The sequence below is a fragment of the Urocitellus parryii genome, chromosome 10, assembly GCF_045843805.1.
Source record: "Urocitellus parryii isolate mUroPar1 chromosome 10, mUroPar1.hap1, whole genome shotgun sequence".
Lineage (NCBI taxonomy): Eukaryota > Metazoa > Chordata > Mammalia > Rodentia > Sciuridae > Urocitellus > Urocitellus parryii.
In genome coordinates this window covers 2,407,176-2,432,217 of record NC_135540.1, presented here as the reverse complement: position 1 = coordinate 2,432,217, position 25,042 = coordinate 2,407,176, and the positions used below count along the sequence as shown (strand labels likewise).

The 25,042-nt window shown below is 33.7% G+C and overlaps 1 protein-coding gene across 3 annotated transcripts in view; it reads right to left on the bottom strand.

Annotated features, from left to right (window-relative positions):
- Window positions 1–2,251: 2,251 nt before the first annotated feature.
- Window positions 2,252–25,042, bottom strand: part of Adad1 (adenosine deaminase domain containing 1) — a 36,970-nt gene continuing 14,179 nt past the window's right edge. For 2 of the 3 annotated variants that reach the window (XM_026381709.2, XM_026381710.2), the window contains exons 7-12: window positions 22,299–22,422; window positions 20,128–20,298; window positions 18,994–19,223; window positions 14,160–14,397; window positions 10,037–10,169; window positions 2,252–2,365 (exon numbers count right to left, since the gene is read on the bottom strand). In XM_026381709.2, the coding sequence (XP_026237494.1) occupies window positions 2,252–2,365; window positions 10,037–10,169; window positions 14,160–14,397; window positions 18,994–19,223; window positions 20,128–20,298; window positions 22,299–22,422 (1,010 nt within the window). The remainder of the gene's footprint in view (window positions 2,366–10,036; window positions 10,170–14,159; window positions 14,398–18,993; window positions 19,224–20,127; window positions 20,299–22,298; window positions 22,423–25,042) is intronic. The other variant, XM_026381711.2, reaches the window with a different exon arrangement.

Genomic DNA, 25,042 nt, shown 5'->3' with positions numbered 1-25,042 from the left:
GGAACCTGTAGAATGACATAAGATGCAAGATATAAGAAGCAAAACTGAGATTGTGGAGAACTCTACGAAGGACTGAGGGAATTTTTTTCTTTGGTCATATTTAAATGAAATGTATAGAATACTTAACAAATTCCACTGTAAAAATATATTTATCCCGATGCAATCTATGTATCATTTATAATAGGATTACCACTAATTTTAAGGTGTGTTAACTGAATGTGGTTATATATCCTGTGTATGTGTGCTTGTAGAGTCCTTATCTTTTACGTTTATCAAAGTGCTTTTCAGATGAAATGATGCCTGACATCTGCTCTTCCCATACTCCAGCCTGGGAAATATATGCCATGTTTTTAATAGTGGTTGGAGCTTGGTAGTGGGCATGTGGACTCATTTGCTTTTCTCTATTTTTCTATGCCCCAAAATTTCTATCTTAAGAAAATGCTATTTTGACACTTCATTTCCCTATATAAAACCCTTGAAAGGCTCCCTTCTACCAAAGAGCTAGATTTAACTCTCAATTTTTCTACATTCTAGCCCTGAACACTAACATTTCCTTTATAATCTCTCAAATTTTAGCCTACCAAATTTTACTCATTCTTCAATGTTTGTCTTGTAACTTTAGAGCCATAAGAGAGTCGATCCAACTATATTATGCCTTTTGAGCACTTTTAAAGTTTTACTCTGCATTTAGAAGTTGTTCAAAAGCCCAAAAATGTGAAGAGTCAAGAGAAGGTCAGAGATCTTTTATTTTCAAAGGCAAATTTTCTATCAAGAAATGGAAATAAAGGCTGGAAATCTGCCATGAAAGCAAAGAGCCTAGTAAAGAGATTAAAAAATATTAAACAAGGAAAGACCAGTTGGACAAAGAGGCAATAAATATCACATAATTGACTGAAATTAAATGTATAATATATTTATGTTAATCCATATGAGATTGCCCATAGTTTATCCTCTTTGACTCACACACACACACAAAAAAGACAACTGCAGGGCTGGGTTGTGGCTCAGTGGTAGAGCATATGCCTAGCATGTGAGGCCCTGGGTCAAACAGCTTTATTTTATTCAAGTCAATAAAATAAAGCTATTTTTAAAAAACTATTTTTTTAAAAAAATGATAACTTCACATGGTCCAACCTATTAAGCATAGAGTCTAGCTCACTGAAAGACAGAAATTCTTTCCCAAACAACTTCACTCCTCATTAACTAAACCCTACCATTCTCTTAGAATAGACAATGAAAGAACCTACATTGTAAGAAACTGCAATAGATCATAAGTTGGGTGGGAGACCACAAATTTAGTAAAGATGGATGCTAAGGGGAGAAAACTGAGAACCAGTAATGTTTGAAGTATCTCTGAAAAGTAAGCAATAGGATAAAGCAGCTAAGGTGTTGGACAAACTCAATTTCACTAAAAACATATATGCTAAATTTTCCCTTTTCATCTAATTGCTGTATAAACAAATACAGATATAAAGCTATCTTTTATATTTACTTTTAAATTAGAAATCCCACTAATTATAAAGGATTAAATCATATTTAGTATAAACAGATCCTACAGGATACTTGAAAATAGACAATGTTAAAGGATATATGAAAATTCTCTATTAATCATAATAACTCACCAAACTACTTCCTAACTTGGTTAACATTTTCTCCATTTCTATGTGCAGTCTGCATTTATGAACTCCTTTGATCCGAGAGATGTTTCAGTGTTTTAGTCATGGATTTTTGTTATCATCTAGCATCATCATGTTTTAGTCATGGATTTTTGTTATCATCTAGCATACAACTAGCAAATATTAGGCACTCAAATACCTGTTGAATTTATCAATAAATGACTAATAACTATTTTTATTCTTGGCTTCTTTTTTTAATTAAAAAAAAAAAAACACCAAACTTGAGTGAGACACCAGGACACAATGTTGACTACTATAGCTGTATAAAGAGATTCAAAGAAAATCTTAAGACGACGAATTCTCTTTTAAACTACGAAAAGAGTAATGGCTTTATGTTTGTAAAAAAACAAATGTAAAATTTCTATTATGTCCTATCAGGTAATTCTTAAAAAAAAGAAAAATCCCTAATGGTTCAATGCAAGTTGACATGAATATGTACAAATTTTAGTAATCGCTGGATGTTGCTGTTCCAAGATTCTGATTTTGAAAATTGAAAACCTCTATTTAAAAAACAGTTTTACCAGTCAAACACACCAAAAAATAAAAGGTTTTTAATATGCCAGTGGCCATGCAATTCACACACTGAACTGCTCTACACAGGGGGGCTTCACGATCCAGGAGCCATAGCCGTGCTGCTGCAAGTAGGACTTCAGTAAAGCTTTAGCCTCTTGGTATGAGCCAGACAGACGCTAGAGAGAGAGAGAAGATCAAGTTATTCTAAACCAGCAGATGTGACCTATGAAAAGTTAAGCAGCCCTAGTGTACAACTTTACATTTTAAAGAACTAATGACAAATTTTTGAATTGCTACTTCAATTTAAAAAAAAAATTTTTTTGTAGTCGTAGATGGACAGAATGCCTTTATTTGCTTATTTTTATGTGGTGTTGAGGATGGAACCCAGTGCCTTACACATGCTAGGCAAGCGCTCTGATGCTGAGCTATAGCCCCAGCCCTTTCAATATTATTTTTAAGCTACAAAGTTTCCTATCTGACACCCTGACAGATTTTGCTTAACATTTTTAAATAAAAGAGTAAATGTGCTCAAAAAATTTTTGAAAAAAATCAAAAAATATAAAAAAATGAAAAGTACCTATAATCCTCAAACTATAGATAACTGCCATTAATAATCTGTTTCATTTTCTTATAAATGAACAAACAGAAATGAACTTTTAAACAGGTACCTTTAATGAAGTATAAATTATTTAAAATTACTTACATAAAATTCACCCACTGAAATGTACTGTTTGCTGTTATCAGCAAATTTATTGAGGTATGCAAATACCATCACAATCCAGCTATAAACAAATCAGTCGCCTGTAAGAGCTTCACTACTGCCCGCTTGCTGTCAGTCTGTGTCCCTGTGCTTGGCCTAGCTAGCCCTAGGCAATCACAAATCTATTGTTTCCTGAGTTTTTTCTAAAAATTTCATTTGTTTTGTCCAGCTTCTTCCAATTAAAATAATGTTTTCTTATTCATTCATGTTGTCTCACTTTTCAGTTTATTCTTTTTTATTGCTGTTAATATTCCATTGTATGGATATATCACATTTTGTTCATGCATTTACCACCTTTTGAATGTGTGCATTGTTTCCAGGTTTTGACCACTGGAACGATGTTGCCATGAATGTTCACATGAGTCTGGGTAAATACAAGGCTTTTTCCTCACATCCAAAGCAGCACTACTGCAGCACACAGTAAAAATGTTTACCTTCACAAGAAAATGGTGAACTGCTTTCCACAGTGGTCTTGGGAGAAGAGTGTTATGAAAAAATAAGCCTGGCCCCTTCTCAGGCTACTCTGGCCTCCTGTCTTGCCATAGCACCTCCCTCCCCCAAATCTCTCTATTTTTATGTGGTACCAAGGATGGAACCCACTGCCTCACAGGTGAGAGGCGGGTGCTCTACACTGAGCTACAGCCCCAGCCCTCATCTCTCCCTTTTGAATGCACTCTTAACATACCATCTGCCATCTGCCACAGCCAAGAGAGCCCCAGGGCATCAGAGCCAGCATTGTGCTCTTTGGGCTCTCTGACCCTGAAAATGTGAGCTAAATGAACTTCTCTACAAAGTACCTAGCCTTAGGTATACTGTTTTACTAATGGAAAAAGGTCTAATACACTCACCATTCTAGAATCATCTATTTCTCTCTCCCAATGAATTATGTTGGCAACTTTGTACATAATCAATTGACCACATGGATTTATTTTTGTTCTGTGAATCTATATGTCCATGATTATATCAATATACTGCCTTAACTACTGTTGCTTTATTATTTTATGCAGTTGCACTTTGTTTTATTGTGCTTCATTTAATTGTGCTTCTCAGCCACTTTGTGTGTGTGTGTGTGTGAGTGTGTATTGTGTGTCTGTGTGCACGTGCACATGATTTAACCAACTGAAGGTCTATGGCAACCTGTGTCAAGCAAGTTTATTGGCACAACTATTCCATAGCATGTGCTCACTGCATGTCTGTCACATTTTGGTAATTTTCTTAATATTCCAAACTTTTTCATTATGAATATATCTGTTTAAATGATCTGTGATCTTTGTTTTGAGGCACCACGAACTGTGCCCCTGTAAGAGGACGAACTTAACTGACACCTGCTATGTGTCCCTGTGCTCTGCTGATACCTGTTCCCAATCTTTCTCTCTTCCCTCAGGCCTTTGAGACAGATGATACTGAAATTAGGTCAATTACCCTAAAACAGCTTCTAAGTGTTCAAAGGAAGGAACATAACATCCATCAGTTTAAATTGCTAGAAATATTTAAGCTAAAAAAGTTAAGCATGTGAAATGCTGAGACAGGCTGAAAGCTAGGCCTTTTGCACTCATCAGTGAGCTCTGTTGTGAATGCAAAGTAAAAGTCCATGTAGGACTACTCTAGTGAGCACATGCATGAAAAGAAAGCTAAACAACCCTACTGCTGATAATGGAGAAAGGTTTAGTGGTTTGGAGAGATGATTAAACAGTCCATGCCATCTCCTTAAGCCAAAGCTCAAACCAGAGCAAGGCCCTAATTATGAAGGTCGAGAGGTGAGGAAACTGCAGCAGGAAAGTCAGAAGCCAAATCCATAACAAAAAATTGCTAGGCAAAGTCCCAGGTGCTGATAAAGCAGCTGCAACAAATTATCCAGAAGACCTAGCCATGATAACTGATGGTGACTAGACAGTTTCCATGTAGATGAAATAGCCTTAAAGAAGGAGATAGCACCTAGGCTTTAAGAAGAGTCGATGCCTGGCTTCAAAGGACAGACTGACTCTTGTCAGGGGCTAACACAGCTACCGACTTCAAGTTGAAGGCTTATTTATCCCTCTGACAATCTGACAGTAGTTAAGAATTATAATGAATCTAATCTGCTTGTCATTTACAATTTGACAATAAAGCCTGGATGACAGCACACCTGTTTACAAATGGTTTGCTAAAGGCTATAAACCACTCCTTAAGACCTACTACTCAGGAAAAAAGATTCTGTCCAAAATCTTACTGTTCACTGTCAACGCACCTGGTCACTCAAGAGCTCTGCAACAACACTGGCAATGCTTTCTTTCACTTTTGCTAACATGATGCCCTTCTGCAGCCCATGAGTCAAGGAGTAATTTTGACTTTCAAGTCTTATCATTAAGAAACACTTTCATTAATGCTACATAGCTGCCATAGAAGTTGATTCCTCTAATTGATCTGGACAAAGTAAATTAAAACCTTTTGGAAGGGATTCACTGTTCTAGATGCCATAGAGAACATTTGTGATCCATGGGACATAGTCACTATTTCAACAGCAGGAGGTTGGAAAAGTTGACTGATTTCAACCCCCATGGAGGATTTTGAGGTGTTTAAGACTTCAGTGAACAAAGTAATAGTAGATATGGTAAAAATAGCAAGAAAACTAGAATTAGAAGCCTGAAGATATGATTGAATTGCTCTACTCTCATGGTAAAACTAATAGATGGGGAGTTGCTCAAATGGATGGGCAGAAACAGTGTTTCTTGAGATGAAATCTATTTCAGGCAAACAGGCAGTGAACATTGTTGAAACAACAAAGGATTCTGAATTTTAAATTTACTTATTTGATAAAGCACTAGCAAGTTTTCAGAGGACTGATTCTAATTTTGGAGAAAGTTCTACTGTGAGTAAAAAGCTATCCATTGCCATTGTATGCTACAGAGAAATCTTTCATGAAAGGAAGAGTCACTTGATGTGGCAAACATCACTGTTGTTTTATTTTAAGTTCCAGATACCCCAACCTTCAGCAACCACCACCCTCATCAGTTGGCCATCATCAACATGGAAGCAAGACCTTCCAACAAACAGCAAAGATATTATGACTTATCAAAGGCTCAGATGACTATTGGCACTTTAGCAATAAAAGATTTTTAAATAAGTACATTTTTAAGACATAATGTTATTTCACTTTTAATAGACTACAGTATAAATTTAAATTTTGTATGGCCTGAGAAGTAAAAAATTTTCTGAGACTTGCTTTATTGTCATGGTTTTAGAAATAAACCCATGGTTTCCTCAAGTTATGCTTGTAGTTAACTTTTGAAACTAGATAGGGTAAGTTTTCCAAATTTGTTCTTTTTTCAAAATTGTTTTGGCTTTTCTGTGTCGTTTTTACTCCCATATCAATTTTACCATTGGTTCATCAATTTCTACACAAAAGTCTGCTGGGATTTTGATTTTGCATTGTAGCTACAGACTAATTTAAACAGAAGTGAAATCCTTTTCCAATCCATGAATACTGGCTACATTTCCCTATTTATTTAGGTCTCCTTTAGTTTCTCTCAGCAATGTTTTATCATTTCCAGTTTATAGGTCTTATACTTCTTCTTTTGTTGAATTTATTCCTCCTTGTGTCTATATTTGAGGCTGTGTGGATGAAACTTTTTTTTTTCTGGGATATAGACAGACTATTTTTATATATTGTTCTTATACTGTGATCTTGCTAAATTCACATATGATGTAGTTTTGTTTCTTGGCAATCACATACAATTACTTTTTTTTTTCCTTTATATCTGTAGTAATTATTCTTTCATTCCAAAGGATTTTTTAACCTACAAAATGACATCATCATCTAGGAAGGAGGCAACATTTTCTCTATCCCCTTTTTCACCTTTTTCTTGCCTTGCTGCCCTTGGCTATGATGAACAGAACTCTAAGTGGTGAGAACTCTTGCCTTCTTTCCCAATCTTGGGTTGGGGAGGGGATATTCAGGCTTCTAATATTAAGTATAATGTCAATGAAAGAGTCTTCATTGATGCCCTTTATGAAATTGCGTAAGTCCATTTCTAGGCTTATTTGTCCTGCATATTGATTGTGAATGGGTGTTGGGCTCTGTTAGATATATTTTTGTATGTACTTTAAGATAATTATGTGAGTTTTGAACTTGAATTTATTATATGAATAATACATGACATCAAATAATTTTCTGATGTCAAATCAACCTTGCATTTCTGGTATAAAACTCCTTAGACATAATCATTTGTATACTTTCAATTTGGTTTGTCAATGTCTTGGTAAACATTTTTACATTTGTGTTCATGAAATGATACTGGTCTGTAGTTCTTATTTCTTGTGTTTTTGTCCAGTTTTGGTATCACAGAAATACTGGCCTTGAGAAATGAGTGGAGGAATGTTATCTCCCTAGTTTTTGAAAGAGATTTTGAAGAATTTGTATTGTACTTTATGTCTGGTAGAATTTGCCAGTAAAGCCTGAGATTTTCTTTGGGAAAAGAATAGTGCAACTTCTCAATTAGGTTCTATTTAATTCTGTATAAATTTTTTTTAAAATTTATGCCTTTCTAGAAAGTGTGTCCATTTCATTTAACTTTCCAATTTGTTGGTAAAAATTTGCAATCACAATTATTTTAATTTTGTGAGATATGTAATAACCCTTCCTTCATTACAGATTTTCATAATTTGTGTTAGTCCTTATTTTTTTCTTGTTTGTTTAGATAAAGGGTTATCAAATTTGCTTACTTTTAAAAATGAATCATCTTTTGCTTTCATTGATATTTTTTCTATTTTAAATTTCATTGATTCACCTTCTGATCTGCGTTATTTCCTGCCTTCTATTACTTTCATTTTGGTTGCTCCTCTTTGATTTTTTTAGCTTAAGGTGGGGAGTGCAAATAACTCATTTTAGGATTCTTTTCTCATATAAGCATTTAAAGCTTTTAGTCATATACCCTAAATTTTAATATGTAGTATTTCATTTTCACTCAGTTCAAAATATTTAGTAATTTTCTATGAGTCACAAATAATTTAGATGTTAATTTCCAAGTATATGGCAATTTCCCAGATTTCATTCTGTTAATTTCTACTTTAATTCCATCATGGTTAGAACATTCTTTGTATGATTTTAATTTTTTGTTACTACTTTTAAGTTTCTTTGCTTTCATTGTGAAATCTGTCTTCACCACTGTGTACAGCTGCTGTAGTCTCTTCATAGATATTTATTCTTATTTTTATGTTTTAGCCTAGCCTCCTAGTGGTTGCTTTCTGTCTGTGTACCTTAGTAATAAGCAAATGATTCTAGCCAAGGCTGTACTCAAACACACTAAGGCTTCCCTCTTATTCTGATCAATTGATATGTGGCAGGGAGTATATCTAATGTTTAACCAGTTCTCAAGTATCGCTTGGTTTTCATTATTTGCTGGGCTCTCTTGACTCTCCCATGTACATGGAGGCAGTTTTTCAGTTCAAAGAACATGGAAAATGTTTCTCTCCCTCTTCTCCAAAATCCTCAGGAGTAAGTTTCTAGTTGCTAGTTGGTCTAGCACTTGCATTCACTCAGGACTGCAGCCTCTGGCCAGCAAAGTGTCAGTCTTCCCTATTCATTTCCTTCCAAGTTTGGCACCTGAAGCTGACAAAACCACAACTGTTCATCCCATACCCTAGATCAAGTCTACCCCTTCTGGTGGTAATCTACGCTTTCAGTGGCAGCCTCATTCTGGTAAAACCACAGTTCTTGCCACTCAAACTAGAGAGGAACAAGAGGATGAGAACCACCCCAGGCAAGGAGGCAAAAATCTTGTTACTCTCACCCAAAGTCCTAGCAGCTTTTCAATGTTTTTTGTTTGTTTGTTTGTTTTTCTTTTTTTTTTTTTGAGAGAGAGAGAGAGAGAATTTTTTTAATGTTTATTTTTCAGTTTTTCAGTAGACACAACATCTTTATTTTATTTTATGTGGTGCTGAGGATCGAACCCAGCGCCCCATGCATGCCAGGCGAGTGCATTACCGCTGGAGCCACATCCCCAGCCCCTTGTTTGTTTTCTTCACCTTCTACTTTTTGTCAATTTCCAGAGTTGTGAAAGATTGTTTTTGACAAGATTATTTTGACAATTTTGACCAGAGTGACAGTTACATGGGTACATGTACATACATCAACTCTCATGAATGTGTTTTTCTATACTGTTTTTATAGATTTATAACCTCTTTATGCCACCAAAATCAGAAATTATCTAGATAAGCTTTTATATTATGTATACACATACAACTATAGTTAGTATAACTGCTTTACAAACAGTTGGATCATTAAGTACTGATGAAATTAAGAGTTTCATAGAATACTGTATTAGCAAAATTAGATTATCAAAGAATTTATATTTAATAATGAAAATATGAAATTTAAAAACATATCCAGTACAACCTGAATTATTTTGGAACATACACAAATATCAATATATGTGAAGTAATATTCTTACATTAAAAGTTTAAGTATTATCTATGAAAAGGAGGTAGGATTACAAGTAATATACATATGTGCATATGAACATATTCACATGTATACACGTGTGTATGTGTGTGTGCTGGAGATTGAACCTAGGGTCTCACGCCTGACCTCTGTATTTTTAAAAAAATTTCAAAATTTTCTACTTTAATTATGTTTGTATGAAAAAAACAATTTAAAGAGAAAAAAAAAAAGGCTAGCTATATCACCTACTAAACCAGATCCAAATTAGATGCTCATACCAAAGCTTTTTCACAACTTTAACAAAATAAATTAAAATAAATTTGTAAGGGTATACTAAATTATGTATCACTTTAAGATACTTAGTATGCTTATGTTAACAATGTCATAAATAGGAAAGATGTTATTTTACTTTTCTGGGAATGATATAAAAGGTTTTTGTAGAATGTTGTCAGGGTAACTATACATCACACTAAGGGGAACTTCTTTAAGTGGTAACATGTATGCACATATCCAGTTTCCAGCATACTCATTTAAAAATTAATCTTACCACTACACATATTATTTTATATTCAGGAACTATTCACAAGCTTTTGCTACATATCATAATCATAAAATACCACAATATTGTCTTTATTTCTATTATCAATTTCATTCTTTTAAGGACCTTACCTTAGCTGCATGATATGTACTAGCTTCAAGTAAATCATCTTTTTTAGCTTCCTTGGCAAGCAGATTAAATCGACTTAACATTGCAGCCTTACAAAGCCGACTTGCCATTGACACACCACTTTTAAATGGGGAACTAAAGTAGAGAGGAACAAAACATTCATTAATCATTATTTAGTGATTTATGTTGGCCACTGTAGGAATTAAAATCAACAGTCTACAAATATTTATTTATCCCAATTACATTATGTACGATGCATGTAGTGAAATGTTTTTACATAAAAATTCTGAATATTTACTTACTTCCTTAAGTTAATTTCTCTTAAATTAGCTGTAAATTATAGTATTATGTTAAAAATAAAGCAGAAGATTGATATTTGGGATATTTCCATTTTTTGAAGTAAAATTAATACTAGGATGATTAAAAAAAGTGGTTCTCCCTTGGATTGACTGGAAGGGAGCATAGAAATTATCTTCTGGGATGATGAAAATGTACAATATTTTGACCAGGGTGATAGTTACATGGGTACATGTACATACATCAACTCTCTTGAAATTTTACAGTGCATTCTCTGCCAAAAAAATATTTAACTTAAAAAAATAACATGTATACATCTACTTTACAATCCTTGCACTTGTATATGTGCACACAGATGTTTATGCCATTTATAATTCTAATAAAGAGTCCACAGATCATGGACCTTTTTGATGTTGTAATTTTGCTCCTTCATTATATGTTTTCATTAGTTGTTGTGATGGAATATAAAATTGCTAAAATTCTTCATTTTTCCTGCTCTTTACAATGTAACTTCTCAGATCCACCATCAGTAAGTGTGGATAATCTCTCTTCCACTTGAATTTATGCTAGTAAATGAGAGAGACAACATGTAGGTTCTGAGCGTAGGCCTCAAGGGACTGGTATTCTTATTCTTTCGAGTCTCCTTCATACGCGAAGTCAGTCTGCTGGCATATGAAGGTAAGAAAACACGAGTCAGAGTCCAGTTGTCCCTCCAAGAGCAGCCAAACTAACCTTTTTATTGGATCCACAGCCTATTCCAGATGCAAGGGGAGTTCAACCACTCAGATGACCCAAGAACTTATAAGTAGTAACAAATAGTTATGTAAAGTCAAGTACTTAAGTTTTGAGGTAGGTGGTAAGTAGCAAATGTTAACATACACTCTCGGTGTGAATCTACTGACTCTGCAAATTAATTTTCTATCATGATACTTCTATTTAGGTAGTTTTTCAGATAAATTTCTTGGGATTTTCAGGCATAAATGATATCTTCCGAGGGGCTGAGTGTGTAGGTCACTAGTAGATAGTACTTGCCTAACATATGTGAGGCTCTAGGTTCAATCCTCAGCACAACAAAAAATGATAACAAAAGAAGTGATAGTTTTACCACCTCTTTTTCTTATTTCTTTCTTTCCCTTGTCCAAATGTATTAATGCTATATAATAGCAATAATAGTAAACAATCATATCTTACTCTAGATGTCAGTGGCAATACTTCTGATATTTCATCACCAATCCTGATAATATTTGGAGGCTAATAAAGGCACATTTTGTCCTGTAATCAAAGTACGTAACTAATTCCTTTCTGATTGAATACCTTTATTTAGAATAGCTGTAGAAGTTTATATATGTCCTCTTAGAATTTAGAGATGAGCATATGGTATGGTGTTTTTCCCTGGATCAGTAAATACGACAAACTATTAAGATGTTCTAGTCTGGTATTATTTCTATCATGCTACTATATTCTTGCAGCCCTAGAAAAAATTTCAATTGAGATTCTATAAAGTATATTATTATTTTATAGTGTTAAATTGTCAATTCTGCTTGGATATTAGGGAGCTTGGCCTTTAACGCGCGCGCGTGTGTGTGTGTGTGTGTGTGTGTGTGTGTGTGTGTGTGTGTGTATTGTGGGGGCACCAATTTTCAAGTTTAAATATTAATGATACATTAGCTTTGTAAAAGTATTTTGATGTTTTTCTCTTTTTACATAGCATTGGAAGTACATGCTATTTAAAGGTTCATTAAATAATTCTTCTGAACTACTTAATAATGATGCTTTCTTTTAGGAAGAATTACAGTACCTTCTTAATTTTCCCATAAAGATGTTTAGATTTTTCTAGTTTGGGAAATACTTTTAGAAATTAATCCATTTCACTCAGGTTTATATTTGTGTAGTCCAACAAAGTACAGTTCTTTTAACTGTATATTTAATTTTTCCCTTAGCATCTATTATTTTATAGATTAGCTAGTGATTTTTCATAGAATCATTTTTTATAATTGTCTTTTTCTGGTTTTAGTTATTTTCTTTACATTTCTAGTTCATTATTTCATTTTGCTTAATCTATTTCCATTATTTATTGATAAACCATTTAAGACTTTGACTTTTTCCTCTGCTTTAAATGTATATCCTGAAAGTTTTGATAGGTAATACTTTCAACATTGTTTTCTAAATATTATACAATTTCAGTTTTTATTTCTCTTTTGAACCAGAAATCAGAAAAAAATTTCCCCCAATGAAAACAATGTCTAGCATTCTGTTGTTGTTTATAACATCATTTCGTTATAATCAGAGAATATCCCTTACACTGCTCTACTTTTTGGTTTTTCTGTGTAGCCCAAGAAATGGTCAATTTTTGTCTATATTCTTGACAAGTATATTTTTGGGGGAATGGGGGGATGCCTTGATTTTGCTGAGGCTATTTGATCCTCCTGCCTCAGCCTCCTGAGCTGCTGGAATTACAGGTGTGCGTCACCTCACCCAGCTATTTTATATTTTTAAGTTGTAGTGTTTAAAATAAATTATACTCAATGGTCATTTAAAATGGCTATATCCTTGCTTGTTGTTTTGTTTACTTGATCTACCAAGAACTGATTCAGTGAGGTGAATAACTATAGAAATATTTTCCCTCATCTGCAATTTCTGCTTTCTGAATGTTGATAATAAATTGATTGCTTGCTACATATAGTCATAACTGTTCTGACTTCCTTATGAATCATATCATTTATTACTAAAGTGTTCTGTGTCTTATTGGAAGTAATTCTGTTGGAGATATATTTTAAATATTGAACAAGGTACAATTTATCTTTCACTTTCTTGTTTGTAATCACTTAAGCAAATATTTGGTTATAATACATGTATTAAGCTTATTTCTTAGTTGTTAATTTCATCTTTATTATGCCATTCTTTTGTTTGTAGTAAACAGTTTGTCTTTTCATAGAAAATCTGGTTTGTATGTGTATAGTCAAGACTACATACATATGATCCAAAGAACAAATGGCATTTTCATCTTAGTTGAAGTAATCACTATCATGCTTGAGTAGATTCACACAAAGAAACAATTGTACATGACCTTAACGAGATCTTTCATAGAAAAAGCAATTTTAACCCTTTAAACTTTTAACATCATTTATAAACTCAATATAAATATATGTTCATATTAAAAGAAGGGCTTCAGTTTTACCCAAGCACCAGGGGCAGGAATATTACAAAAACAGCATAGAGCACTATGATTAAGAACAGGTCTTTGGAAATAAAATGTCCAGATTGAAATCCCAGCTGCCAGCCTTACTACTTGGGTGACTTTAGGCAAACTAACCTAGTTTGAATGTTAGTTTCTTTACTTAGAAAAGAAGAGCAATACTACCCAATCTACAGGGTTATCGTGAAGCAGTTTAAGATGGCATAGTTCTCAAACCTGAGAGTACATAAGCAATGTTTGGGAGAAGACATTTAAAATGCAGATTTCTGAGCCCTAAATCCAGAAATTCAGATTCAACAGGTGAAACTGAATATTTAGAACAAACACATGATTGTAATGCTTATCACAAAATGATACCTGGAGAAACACACACTCTGGAGCCAGGCTCCTTGGGTCTGATGCTGGCCTCACCACTTACTATGTAACTTCAATAAGCTATATAACTTCTCCAGGCCCTGTTTTCTCACCAGGAAAACAAAAATGATTTAGTATGATGCCTGTAACATTGTCACACTTGATTAATAATAATTATTGTTCAGAATTCAATAAATCATATTAAAAAGTTAGAAATTGCAATCAAAACATCTTCTTTTACTTAATATATAATTTTTTAAAAAATCTGTAATTCTAACCTTTCAGTGATCTTCCCACTTAGGCCATCGACAATCTCCAAAGAAATGTCCCCTTGTGCCCAATTCATACTCAGGGATTTATATTCCAAGTTCACTTGAGGTAGATATGCAGCAGGTACTAAACTAATATGAGGTCTGTTGACCAAATAAAACATCGGAAGCTTTGAAGTGAGCGCATCATCAACACGTTGCTTGACTGCGATTTCTAAACCTCTAGTATCACTACAATTCCCATCACCTAGAAAGCAAAAACAAATACTCAGAAATTCAATATCAAAAGACTTTGCTAAAAAATGTCTAAGAAAAATAAACAGAATCAACCCAAAGCCCATTTCTCTTTTTTCAATCTTTTTCTTTTCTTCCTACTTTTTTTTTTAAGCAATTCATGACAAAATTTGTATTTTAAAAATATTCTTAGAGAAAATGAGTCATTCTAGTAAATAAAATCAAAGAGTCAGCATTGGCCCAGAAAAAAACTACTACTTTTTATAAGGTTCTACCTGACAATTGGCTCATTCTGTCTTTATTTTCTATTACAGCATAAAATCAGCATATAATTCAGTTTATAAATCTGAATGAGAAATAGTTGGTGAAAGTTGAGTTATTATCCAAGGGCCATAAATTACAGCTGTTTCAGGATCATAATGCTCCAAAATACAAAGTAATTTAATGACCATGTCTAGTTAAAACTGACCAATGCCCAAAGCTCTAAATTCTCAGTTACAATTGCTGAAGAAGATATCACAGAAAGATACAGTGTCATTAATATAAAATAGGGAGGTTGCTCCAACTTCAAATAAAAAATAGGAAGCCCTCATTTCTATTTAGAAAACAATACTTTAAAAGTAGATGTAGTTCTTAGAAGGTCAGAATCTGTCACAATAGAAATCTATGTACCATTCAACAAATTTCACAAAGTTTTGCTTCCACATCACTGGAATTGTTGAGGTGGTTATTAGGACTTATGCTCATTGTGACCACATAAGCCTTAGAAAATGAACAAAAGCAGATAAGTCTGCTTTTGACATCCTTTTTCTTAGCATTCCTTTGAGTGTTCTAAATCAGAAGAAAATGACAAATGGAGGCTAGAAGGCTAGTCAAATTAAAGATAAAGTTGGGCACAGAGAAAAACTGGAAGAAACTAAGGTCAGAGGAACAGGTACTGGATCTATAATAAAGGGAAGATACAGATTCAAAGGAAAATGTATTATTTAATTATATATTGTAATAATGACAGCGGTTATGCAAAAAAAAAAAAAAAGGCAAGAAACAGGTGCAAAAGAGAAAAATCCTATAAGTCAAACTCACTTTGTAAGATTCCTTCAGCAAGAATTAGTTTTACTTAAGTGTTTTAATGAGAAGCATAAAAGCTAATGATGTAGTAGAAAAATCACATCCATTAATAGTTTACATTTTTCCTTTATACATGAATGCTTTTAATGATTTACTATATCTGAAGTATAATTTTTTTCTTGATGTTCACTCTTATCCCTTGAAAAATATACCTCCAAAATTATATAACTGGGAAATTTTGATTTGATTCATTTGAAATGATCTGAAATAACATGAAACTCAAAGGTTGAAGTCAAAGGTTAAATCTAATCTATAGGAGATGTGAGAGCAGCTAATATAGGAAAAAAATTCTACCATGAATTCAGCATGGGACGTCGCAGATTGGGTTTCCATTTAGGCTCTATAATAAACAAACTAAATGACTCTGGGCAAATGTTTTATTAATATTCTGAACCTCTTATTATTGACCTGAAAAAACTAAATAATAATTTCTAAGGTTATGAACTGATTCCTAAAAGTTCATAAACTATGTTTAAAATAGATTCCTTCTCCAGCAGAAAATCAGCATTTGGTCTTTACATAACAATCGTACAATTTGAATCAATATATGAAAAGGACTCCTGGATACAAATATCTCCGAACAAACATTTGTTAAATATTTAGACAGATGAACTTAGCTGTGTATAGCAAATTTGTAAAATGAACCTTAAAAAGCTTGAAAACAAATACAGATCCAATCATTTTTCAATAGCCAAGCAAAGTGAATTATTTTTCCAGATTATTCTGGATCATTTTCTAGTCAAATAATAGTAAATGCCTCTTTAATGCAAGCCTAAACCCCATATTTTATTATTATTTTGTAGTGTTAGATACCAAACCAGGTCCTTGTGCATGCTAAGCAAGTGCTCTACCACTGAGCTACATCCCCATGCCCCATGTTTTAAATTTAAAAAGACAACCACTGCAAAAATGACAAAGTGAGCATTTGTATAACAAAGCATTCTACAAACTTCAAAAAGTAAAATTATTTTAAAATGTTAACATTCTATTACATTAACATAGGTTTTGAAGAATAAAAATGTTAAAAGTATTGATAGAAAGGGAATAAGGTCATGTTTTTTTCAAAGAATTAGATTCAGTCTTTATTGTCACTTAGTACAGAATGAAAGGGAAGCATACTTCAATTCTAAATAAAGATGTTTTGAAGATTGGAGCTGTTTCATTAATGAAACTGGGTGTCTTTAAACTGCACTCCACATTATTGGATACTTTAAAGCTAGGCTTAGATGATCCTCTATCTGGAATGGCACAAGAGTCTAGATATTAGATATGAAGTCATATCTAATATCTAATACAACAGACCATGTGACTAATAAAGTTCCATTAATTCCCAAGATTCTTTTAGCTATTCAAATCACACACTTCCAGTGTACACTTAGACACTGAGAATGGCTCAAAGGGTGAACCATTTAGATATTTGTATCCAAATCACTTTTTAAAAAAAATATATATATATATATATATATTTCTGGATTTTGTAATCCTTGCTCCCCAAATGGAACTTAAGAGGTCCAGAAATCTGTATTTAGGAAAACCACACATTATCAATCAGCTTCAGATGTGTCCCATAAAGATGCCAATAAAGAAAGCAGAAGCGGAGCTGGGGATGTGGCTTAAGCGGTAGCGCGCTCGCCTGGCATGCGTGTGGCCCGGGTTCGAAGCTCAGTACCACATACAAACAAAGATGATGTGTCCGCCGAAAACTAAAAAATAAATATTAAAAAATTCTCTATCTCAAAAAAAAAAAAAAAAGCAGAAGCAATTTTCCAAAGTCCTATTATTTTTATTGCTGCCTGGTATGCCCCACATCTATGTGCAAAATGACAATCAAAATGACCAGATCTAATTTTTAAGCCCCGATCCCAAACCACAAAATAAATATGTAAATAAATAAATAAATACTCATGCTTTTAAGAAACTATAATATGGAATATGGAGTTAATCATCCAAATGACAAATTTTAAAAATGTCAAACAAATATGTAAATGAATAAATAAATGTAAATAAATATGTAAATAAATAAATGCTCATGCTTTAAAGAAACTATAATATGGAGTTAATCATCCAAATGACAAATTTTGCTTACCAAAGCTGTGATTCTAGTAAAATCATAGATGTCTTAGACACTTCAGACACTTATTAAGATCAAAAAGAGCCTTTCCTAAGATTCAGAAAAGTTTGAAGTATTTTGAAAAAAAAACAAAAACCTGAAGTGACTAAAATAAAATATAATGAACAAGAACCTTAGTAATCAAATTAAATCTAAAAAAAAAATGGTTCCTCATCAACAATATACATTTGGAAAAAGCAGACTGAGAAACAACCACTTTTAAGGATTTGAGTAAACAAGAACTCACATAGGTTGTTCATGGGAATATCAGGGTGTTATTTTGTAATATTTTTCAAAATTACAAATGCACAATTTTGACCAATAATTCCACTTCCAGAAATTCATCTTAGAGATATTTTTACATGTGTGAAAAACAAATGTAAAAAGCTTATTCACTGTAACATTTTGGTAGCAGCAAAAGACTTAAAAACATTTAAAATTCAATCAATTATTTAAACAATGATAATATTTATGCATTATATAGCCATGAGCATTAAAAAATTCTTTATATACTTATACATAAAACTTTTTGGGATACATTATTAAATGAAAAAGCAGGATGTAACAAAGCACTAATTGTTCATATTGACAATAAATACAAAAAACAGAAAATGAGGGATAAAATACTAGAAATACATATGTATGAAATATTACAAAAATTAAGAAAAGATACTGAAACAGCACTGCCTAAAAATAAAAATATTACCCACATAAGGGTCTAAAGCTTGCACATGCATTTGTTTTTATAAAACTAACAATGATCAGAGTCAAGCGACAGCAGTTAATTGCTTCACCAAGACCATGTGAAAACTACAGAAATAAGACAAAATTCTGTTAATGTCTGAAATGCCTTTCAAATAAAATCTAGCATCTGAACTATCTCCCCCAAAGAGAGCAGTCAATTAGTAATTTGTTGTTTTGTAATCCAGTTACTTTATATTCATCTGACCACTTAAATGGATCTGCATCTATCATAATCAAATGTATAAAAAGAGGAGGGTGAGAAAAAGCCAAAAAAGGCATTTAATATTGTATGTCAGAAGGAGTAAAATGCAATATAAGCGTTTACATTAAGAAGTTCAAGGAAGCATCTTCTCCCAAAATAAATAGGGAAGGATTAAATTTTACATGAACAAAAACATAAGATCAAGACAGAATACATCTAATTTGCTAATTTAAAAAGTTAATTCTTGGTCTTCTAATAAATGATAAAAGTTATATACTAAGTGTGATTACAAGTTACTATAAAACAAATAGCTGGGTTTGAGTTTTCACCTTAAATAAAGTTTCTTGCATGGGAAAGCTGATTTTACAAGCACAGGACAGAGAGTTTTAGTGAAAGAAGCCAGGAGATACTGAGACCCCACTCACCAACAAGTATGCTGTTGACATAAACTGGTTGTATAAAGTGACTAAGCAATGCTCCCTGTACACCAAGCACTTCCCATCTTGTCAACTTGTCACTTGAGGACATACTGTTCACTCTGTTAACAACATCTGTAGGACAGTAAAGAGTCAAATAAATTTTGCCTTCAACAGCCACATGGAGACTCAGTTCTTCATTGGCTTCAAATGCAGATATAGAATGTGGATTAAGACGCCTGGAGAAAGAAAAGCAAATTTCTTTAAAAAAAAAAAAAAGTTGACAAAGTAAAATACAGACATTACTAAGCGTTGTCCTCTACCAGGTTTAATTTGCTAGTGTACACTGAATTTCAGCAACAGAAACAGAATCAAACACCAAACAAAGCAGGAATGGATTCACTCTTCCACAAGATTAATACAAAACGGACATAAGCCATACTCAGAACTTCAGCCCAACCTTTATATTATCAACATTCTTATGTACCTTAAAATCAACTTAAAAACTACTTTTTGTTCTTATCATAATTAGTCATTTCCTTCCTCTGTACACAAATTTTTTAAAACTATAGAATTACAAAATAGAAACAAAACTGACAATTTTTATTCAAGATTCACCTCTAATTGATAAAATAATAAAATCTAAAATTCAGTTTCTCTCTAGGAAATGTTGTCCTTATTTTCAAATGTGTTACTGGAAAGATTTTTAATCAAAACATTTATCCATGGTTCTCTCTAGATGGTCAGTCTTGAGGCAAATTTTATTTTCTTCATGGTGCTTGCCTATACTTTTAAAATTTTATACTACTTTATACTATTTATTCAACAAAACAATGAAGTTATGACCATAAATTAATTTTGTCTAACTCCTGTATTTATATATAAACATGCACACTTCACAAAAGTTTGTGAAGTCTTAAAAGTAGAAAGGACATTTTCAATAGCATAGAAAGTGAAGTACACGAAATTTTTTAGTACAAGTCATATTATAGATAAAGTTGAAAAAAGGTGGCAAAAGTATTTGTGGCCCCCTGCAGGCCACAAATAACAATGGGTCCATTTGAATGTACTTGTGTCTACAGTTTCAGAAAATATGCAGTGGCCATCCTATTGTCTTTTAAAAACAACTTCCCTTATACTTACAGCTGTGACTTAATCTGGGCTGATCCTTTAGGCAACTGGTTCATATACAGATAAATGTTGATATCTTGTTTCAGAGTGAGTAGATTAGAAGCTGGATCTGTACAAAATATTGACTTTTCCATCATAGCAGGATTTTTGCTATAGAAGAGTAGAAGCTGTCTATAAAAGTACCTAAAATAAATGTTTTAATTTTGTTAAGTGATAAAATTATTTAAGATGTTTCTTATTGAGCATTATAATCTGTATATCATAAACAATGTCCCCATTGTATCAAAGTTTTATATTTATTTATTTTTAGGGGTAGATGGACACAACACAATGCCTTTATTTTTTTAAAGTGGTGCTGAGGATTGAACCCGGGTCCTGCCGGTGCTAGGTGAGCTCTCTACCACTGAGCCACAATCCCAGCCCCTCAAAGTTTTAATACAGATAAGAACTCATAAAATAAAGAACTCTTAATTCAATGAAAAATTAAGAAGCCCTCAAATGGAAGCCAGTCTGCCCTGTAACATGCAGTAAAACACCAAGCCTTGATTATGTCTCCATTTCCACTTCATATTTGAGTCTTCCACTATCATATCCTGCAAAAGACCCATTGCTCTACTGATTCCTCCCTTCTTTCTCAGATGGCTCTGCTCCCAATCTCAAGTGAAGAGCCCCTTCTCTACCCAAATTATTTCAACAACATTATCACCATTAACAACAATAGGAGTTCTGCTCCTTATTGGTTTTAAAGGGGAAAAAACAGCATAGGAAAAATATAATGACTACCACAAGTTGTATTAAAAAGTCAAGCAGGCCAGATATGGTGGTGCACACCTGTAATCCCAGTGGCTTAGGAGACTGAGGCAGGAGGACTGAAGTTCAAAGCCAACCTCATCAACTTCATGAGACTGTCTCAAAAAATAAATAAAAAAGAACTAGAACTGGAGATTTTTATCAGTGGTTAAATGGCCCTGGATTCAATCCCCAGTATAAAACAAAACAAAACAACCCCCACCCACCACTACAACAAAAACCAGCAGATCTCCTCAAAGACTATAACTAATTAAACTAGGAAAAACTACTTTGCTTATTTAAAAACCATGATTTTAAAATGTACTCTGTTCAAGCACACCACTGGAAATATGTAATAAAAAAGTAAGCAACAGTGTATAACAATGCCAAACACAGGCAGAAATAAATGCAAAAGTGAGAGTTTTACAGAGGTCAAATAATGTCATCAGCACCAAAGGGGGCTGGGAGGACAAGGAGTAGGAAGATCCTCATGGACTTCTCCAATGACTTAATATTACACAATTCTTTTCTTCTTATTAAAGATACATGCTGATATTTTTCAGGTAGGATATTCCTAAACTTATTTTTAAATACTTCAGCCAAGAAAGCACTTACAAGTGAGAATTCAGAGATTAAACAAAAATAGCACAATAATGGAAATGGAATTTACTATCATTTTATTTTCATTTGTATTTGAAAATTTCCATAAGAAGTTTGATTAAAGTAAACTTTGGAGAACCAAAAGCTGGTAGATACTAGTGGTACTTCCCATTTCTCACAGTTTGTTTTCACATGAAGTTTTTAGAGTATAACATTTCTGGCTTCTCATCTGTTCTTCATTCTTCTTGCAAGGAGCAGAGCAACTGATGAGTTTAGAAAAAGAAACTAGGCATATGTACGTCTGGTCCCTTTCCTTCTCTTTGGTTATCTATCAGCCTGACAGACACCTTACTTAACACTCTGCTAGATGATAAATTACACATTGTACTCATAAGTTGGAATCTTGTCAGCTTCTGGTGCTATCCTTGGATAAGTACGGCTAATTGAGAGGTGAAATAAAGATCGAGTGCACTGGTGCAAATCTAAAGCTAGACTTTCCAATAACTTTAGTCAGTAAAGTGATAGCATTTTTTTTATCTTAAACTTTAGTACTCTTAACTTAGTTCACAAGGACTTAATGGAAGTCACCAAAATTCACATTAGACATTGCAATTACTATAAGATCTACAAAGGTTATCATGAAAATAATTAGATGATTGGGATAATGAAGAAACTGTCATATCCTTGGATCAATGATCAGCAAAATTCCAATTTTAAATAAAGATATTTATATGTGTTTACTTCAGGCTGAGAGCACTGATATTTGATGGTATTAAATATATCCATTACCTTACCTAAGGAGAGACCTTCTTGCTGTAACAACAGCATGAGTGTCATGCAGCACTCTTCCATTTGGCTTTATGCACTGGCTGTAATTGTATTCACCTGTGCCTACAGCCACGACTTCATGATGTCCCACTGAAAGGAAAAGGTTAACAGCAGCAAGTTATTCTAACTCTCTTTCCTATGTCCCAACCCCACCTCTAGCCTACCATTTTAACTGGGTAAAACATATTGACCAAAAAGATGGAAAAAATAATTCCATAATTTCAAATAAGATTCTTAGGAGTCTTTTTAAGACGCAAAATTTAATATCTCAAAAAGGCAGCTGTCTTATATCATGGTTCTTTATCTAAATTTTTGCCACAGAATCAACAGAATCACCAAGTATCCTTGAAAATAGGGCTTTCCATCATGCCCCTATTTCCTCCTCCTCTAGATTTATGTGACCTTTTTAAAAGGCTTCATTTGCTATTCTATTTAAAACTGTCTATATAAAATGCCTCTCAAATCCACTCAGATTCTCTATGAACCACATTGTTTTCTCTGTTCTACTCAAACTGTTTTAAAAAGAAACCATAGGCATTTTCCAGTAGCTTTGCTTCATTCACATTCTGCTGTGCCCACTTAAATTCCCATGAAATTCTATGCTTCCAAAATCCACAATTCAATGGCAGTCTTTCCCACCCCCCCACCCCGTAATCTATAGGGCCTTTCAACAGCTACTGACTAGTTCATTGCTCTTTTCTCCATAAATATTTCCTTTTAAATATTGTCCTTCTTTTACTTCCGTGATGATTTCAGAAAATCTCTAGTCTTAAGACTCTCAAACAAACTTCAATATACATTTGCAACTACCTGAAGAACTTTTTCTAATTCAACAAAAACTGCTGAGGTCCTAGAAATTATCAGACACTGAAGCAGATGCTAGGATTTACATATGAAGCAAGACATGTCCTCATGAAGCTTCTGGGAGAGGGGGAAAAAAAAAAAGACCAAACAAACCCCAAATTGTGGTAAGCGTATGGAAGGAAACAAACACAGAACTGATGTAAAAAACAATCAAATACTTCATGCCAAATAGTTGCATGATCCTTTCCTAATAAGCTGTGGTGTGAGGAGCCAGCAACCACACAAGCACACCACCCTGAGCAGAGAGAGCACCAGAACAGCTGCTCCAGAGCAGGATGGAGGAAATGGCGGCAGTGAGGTTGAAGCAGCACTGTGCACCACGCTGCAGAATCTGCGGGCTCCAACCAAGAGCTATGGGAAAACCCACTGAAGGTAAGGAAGGAAAAAGCATGTGGGGTTCATTCAGGATCACCCTTTCTTTTCTTCATAGCAAAGGAAACAATCAACAGAATGAAAAGGCAACCCACAGAATGGGAGAAAATATTCCACACATACCCAGGGAAACTTTAATATCCTACACTTCATTAAAAAAATATTTAAAAACGGATAAAGGACCTGAATAGATTTTTCCAAGGAGGACTTACAAACAGGTGTATTTCTGAAAAGTATTCAACATCACTATTTAGAGACATGGACATCAAAACCCCCAAGATATCCTCACACTGATTACTACAAAGTTATTGTCAAAAAAGTCAAAAGAAGTTTTGGCAAGGATATGGATAAATGTAAATGCTTATAAACTGTTGTGAGAAATATAAAAATTAGTATAGTCATTGTGGATAACAAAGTGGAGATTCTTAGGACATAAAAACAGAACTGCTATATGGTCCAGCAATCCCATCCTGGGTATACATACAAAGGAAACAAGATCCTGAAGGGATATCTGAACTCCTATGTTCACTGCTGCACAATTCACAGTAGGCAAGGTATTAACAACATCCCAAAGTGTATGTCAACACATGAACTGATAAACTGATCTATCTATACACACTTTATCTCACATTTTATATGTGTGTGTGTGTGTGTGTGTGTGTACTACAACTATTCAACCTTAAGAAAATATTGGGCTGGGGATGTAATTCAGTAGTGGAATGCTTGCCTAGCATACATGAGGTCCTAAGTTCAACACTCATACCACAAAATAGAGGAAATCTTATTTTCAATGACAAATGAAACTGGAACATATTATACTAAATGAAATAAGCCAGACACAGGACAAATTTGCATGATCTTATTTGTATATGGAATATATAATCTACAAATGGGGGTTACTAGTGATTAAGGACATGAGTAATGGGGAGATACTGGTCAAAGGATCTAAACTGCAGTTATGATTAAATTCTGGAAACCTAATGTATACCCTGGTGAGACTACAGTTAATAACACTGTATTCTTAAGATTTGTGGCCAGTTTGGGGGAGGGAGGGTGGAGGGCAGGTAAACCTAGAGAGTATTGGTATGATAGAAAAACCAAGTTATGGTAAAACTGTGTTGACTGTCTCTAGAAAGTCATGTGAACAGGTAACAAAATCCACTAGATTTTGCAACATGCAGGTAAGGGCAGCCTTGACAAGATTAGTTTCCAGGCTCAATGAGAGCAGGTGTTACACTATTATCAATCTTAGAAGAGAAAAAGGCTAAACTGGAGTAGAGTTAGACACAGGAGCTGTAAGTAATTTAAGTTTGACTACAAAATCAGATAAAAGGATGAGTGTGGATTTAAGTAGGAAAGGTACCAAGGGTTTAAAGGGTTTTTTTGTTGTTGTTTTATTTCCAAGACACAAGTTTGGGTAGACAGTTTTCCATACTACTGGAAAGATGAAAGCAGGGACACCTGGGACAGACTC